The 4,108-nt window shown below is 27.5% G+C and overlaps 2 protein-coding genes across 2 annotated transcripts in view; both read left to right on the plus strand.

The window, feature by feature from the left end:
• The window catches only part of LOC105623538 (odorant receptor 43a-like), a 3,202-nt gene extending 2,151 nt beyond the window's left edge, over positions 1 to 1,051 (plus strand). The window contains exon 3 of the mRNA XM_012204929.1: positions 998 to 1,051. Within this exon, the coding sequence (XP_012060319.1) occupies positions 998 to 1,051 (54 nt within the window). The remainder of the gene's footprint in view (positions 1 to 997) is intronic.
• Positions 1,052 to 2,276: 1,225 nt separating this feature from the next.
• LOC105623489 lies at positions 2,277 to 3,602 on the plus strand. The gene is made up of 3 exons (XM_012204884.1): positions 2,277 to 2,307; positions 2,562 to 2,831; positions 3,115 to 3,602. Exons 1-3 carry the CDS (start codon positions 2,277 to 2,279, stop codon positions 3,600 to 3,602), a joined length of 789 nt encoding a protein of 262 aa, XP_012060274.1.
• The last annotated feature ends 506 nt before the right edge of the window (positions 3,603 to 4,108 follow it).

Raw genomic sequence — 4,108 nt, forward strand, 5'->3', positions numbered from 1 at the left:
TTACTTACTTACTTACTTCTTCTCTCTCTCTCTCTCTCTCTCTCTCTCTCTCTCTCTCTCTCTTTCTTTCTCTTTATTTACACACACTTGCACGCACGCACGCATACATATTGAGTGTTTAGACCACTTATATACCCCATTTAAAAACATGGGAAATAATAATTTTGAAAAATATTTCAGACAAAATTTGTTTGAGATCAAGTAATATATTACATGCTTATGCAATTGATCTTGGTTGGCATGAAGATCAACTAGAACTGTTAAGATCGAGAACTTTTTAAATGGGAACCATACATGCTGTTATTAAGACAAATCCTTTTTAGTTGAGATCTTCCTGAATTATGAGATTTCAAAATTTTAGTACGCTGGGCATTATCATTATATAAGATATACTGCGTGGAGGTTGCACGATTGGAGACTTTAAAAAAGACCTCAAAGAAGTATAAATTCGACCGTGTGACCTCCACCTAGAACATCTTGGGTAATGCTACGCCGCAGCACTGAAGTCTCAACTCAGGAAAATCTCAACTAAAAAGGAATTTGTAATCAGTGTTTCAAAAACATTTTGACATCAATTACAAGAATATGCAATGAAAGATACCATTTAAAAAATTCAAGTCAACTTTGGCATAATCTTCACGACGCTAACCAAGATCAATCGCATATGCCTATGTAATGTATTACTTGATCCCCCCAACTTTTGTGACTAAAACATTTTACAATATAATCACTTCCCTCAGTTTTAAATGGGATGTACGGCTGGTCTGAAACACCGGTATGTATAGTATACGTACGATAAGTTAGTAATTATGAAATTTTTCCGTATATACAGAATGCATGTTATAATTTATTAAGAATTTATGGGTAAATATTTTAGCTTTGTTTGTAAAAATTTAAAACTGTAAAATTTGCGTACTAATCCCGGTCTCCCCTACATAAAAATCGATATTGGCAACGTATTTCTCAAATGTCATTAAATAAAAATAATTATTTACAGATATTAAAAACATCAATGGGCTATATATCATTTTTATTAACACAACATGGCTAAACATGATATATTAATATTTAATAATTATATCAATTTAAAAATAGATATGTTCATGATTTTATATTTACAAGTGAATATAATTTCTAGAAAACTATTGTTATAGCTGTAGTAAAAATATAATTATGTTTTATCTATTGGTTGTTGTTTATTATAAATTATATTATTAAGACATTTATAATGTAACAAATATTTTTATGGAACAAAAATAGTTCGATGGAAATAGGCCCTCATGCATTGTGTTTAATTTTAGTTTGCCACGCGAGGGTACAACGTAAGCGATTTTTTACATTGCTGTAACCTATTTTATAATATTATTTGATCATATGAATTGAAGTTCAAAAGAAACTATCCATAGATATATAGTATAATAATAAAATATAATACAAAATTTCTTCTTAATATTCATTTTTGAATTACATTACTTAGTGATAATGTTTTATCAAATTTGATGACAACTGTATTTAGTCAAATCAACATGGCAAGATGAATATACTTACATTATTATTATGTGAGTTTTATTACGTACTTCAGTTTTGAGAAAAGAATTTTCTACCTTATATCTTCGATAAACAGAATCATACAACTAAAACAAATTCGTATTTCGTTATCGTATTTCGAAAATGTTGACAGCTATTATATGTTGTACAGTTGCAGTTTCAGACATTAAAATTTGAAAATGCACAGGCAATTTTCAAATATGAATTATAATCTTCTTATAGTCCAGAGAAAATATTCTATCATGTTTCCTATAATGACAGCAAAGTCTTTGAAAGAGATATTTAAAAGATGCATGTTATACGTGCACTATAATTTCACATCATCTTTTTTTTTAATATAATTTTTGTTGGCTGGTGTAGACAACTTCATTAAAGATGCAATAGCGTTATTTCTCGTTTCTCAATAAACGCATATATAATGGAGCAATATGAAACATGGAAAAAATTTTCTGAGTAAGTATCGACGAATTTATAATGCGATACAACATTTTGTATCTCTTATTTTATTAGACATAAACTATCATAAAATATCAGACATAAATGATTTTATAATTCGAACATTTATAAAATTTTTTCTTACAATATTAGTAGATATAATTGGTAATAGTATACTTAATATTTAACGCAGCATTTGACAGTGCTGCGAGTTCTTGCATTTGTGTAGAGAGCATGCGTGATGCTCATTTAGCATCATACCCCGGAAAAAACAAGATGTTCTAATTTTCAGCATGGATATTACAAATTCTTCAGGATACAGAGGTACTAACTTCATATTACATTTTTTCCGTATTAACCATCAATATGTACTAAATCAATATATGTACTCAATATATGTACTAAATTTCTATAATTTTGCATTATAAATCCTTTCTTGAAATTCTACATTATTTTATTTATTGTTTATTTTTCTTATGTAAATATTTAATAATTTAAACATTATATATTAAATATTAAATATATTACATTTGCAACTATATTATCGAAATCATTTATTTTGCATAAAAATTTATCAGATTTTATGTGGGCAGTTAATCTACATCGTTTAGCATTCGAAATGGTAGGCTTGTGGCCTAAACACTACAAATGTATTAAAAAAAATTTGTGGGCAGAAATTTGGGTTGCCATAGTTATCATTTCATTAATATTTATTTCTAATATTCCGATGATATGTACAATCATACAAGTTTGGGGTAATATGTTACTTGTGATAGACAATTTACATACAACATTACCTCAAATAATGGTATCAGTGAAATACGTTATCATTCGACGGAAACGAAAAGGTATGTACGGTATTATATAAAATAAAATATTCAACATTATATTCCGTTGGTTTATTAAACCATTTTATAACAAATAATTTTAATTACAAATATATTGTGTAATAAGAAAACAGGATATATATGTATAATTTACTCATATGTAGCAACATGGAAATAAATTATAAAATATGCGTAATATTTTTTGTTACGATAATTTATAAATGATAACATTTGTTTAAGTAATTTAGATTTTAACGTTTTTAACAATATTTACATTTTATCTATAGTTATTTATATTTTCAAGTTCTCTTGTCAATTGTGAATATGATGGCAGAAGATTGGATGGCATTTAAGCTGAATAGAGAAAGAAATGTGATGATTAAACGAGCACAAACAGGGCGACTAATTATGATGATTGGTTATATTATCATAATAACAGGGTTTTTTACAGTAAACTTTCTTTCTTTACTTGATATTCACGTATTATACGTAACAAATTACACGGATCGGCGCAGACTGTTACCATTGGAGACGTATCATTTCTACAATTCATATAAGAGTCCGCAATTTGAGTTAACATTTTTTATTCAGATTTTGACGACATTGTTTGCAGCTGTCATTTACATGTCTGTAGATATCTTTCTAGTTGTTATCGTTCTTCACATTTGTGGCCAGTTAGAAAACTTTAGATGCCGATTAATTGATTTGGTCTTGTATAAAGATTTCAATAAAATTTTAAACGATATCGTAACATTCCATTTACGTCTTATCAGGTATGAATTTTTATTGTGACAATAGAATGTTAAACATTAATATAGAAACACATTGTAAAATATTTCTTTGTTCCCATTTTAAACTTTGAATATTAAAATTGCTTATTTATAGTTATATTTACAGTATATTTCTTATGACAAAAATATTAATGTTATGTGTAACTGTTTGAATAATATATATTTTTTCTTTATTTCCTAATGCAGTAATCATGTTATTGTATACTTTGTTATACTATATAATAATTCTTATCACATTTACAGTTATAAGACTTGTTTGTCAAAAACGTTTTTATTGCCATATAATTGAAACAATTATATTAGTATCATTATAATTTTCATTGGAAAAAACTAATTAATAATTTGGTATCAAATGATATATATTTTATGTTCAAATATATATATTTTTTTAGAATACACAAACTTTTTACACACACACACACACACACACACACACACGCGCGCGCGCGCGCACGCGCGCACGCACACACACACACACACACACACACACACACACACACACACTTA

Source organism: Atta cephalotes, assembly GCF_000143395.1.
Source record: "Atta cephalotes unplaced genomic scaffold scaffold00058, whole genome shotgun sequence".
Lineage (NCBI taxonomy): Eukaryota > Metazoa > Arthropoda > Insecta > Hymenoptera > Formicidae > Atta > Atta cephalotes.

Bases quoted from the DNA above. Each gene is read 5' to 3' on its own strand.
- LOC105623489 (XM_012204884.1), top strand. From the start codon at position 2,277: ATGGATATTACAAATTCTTCAGGATACAGAG. The intron at 2,308-2,561 runs GTACTAACTTCA...AAAATTTATCAG, and splicing joins AAATTCTTCAGGATACAGAG to ATTTTATGTGGGCAGTTAAT. The intron at 2,832-3,114 runs GTATGTACGGTA...TATATTTTCAAG, and splicing joins CATTCGACGGAAACGAAAAG to TTCTCTTGTCAATTGTGAAT.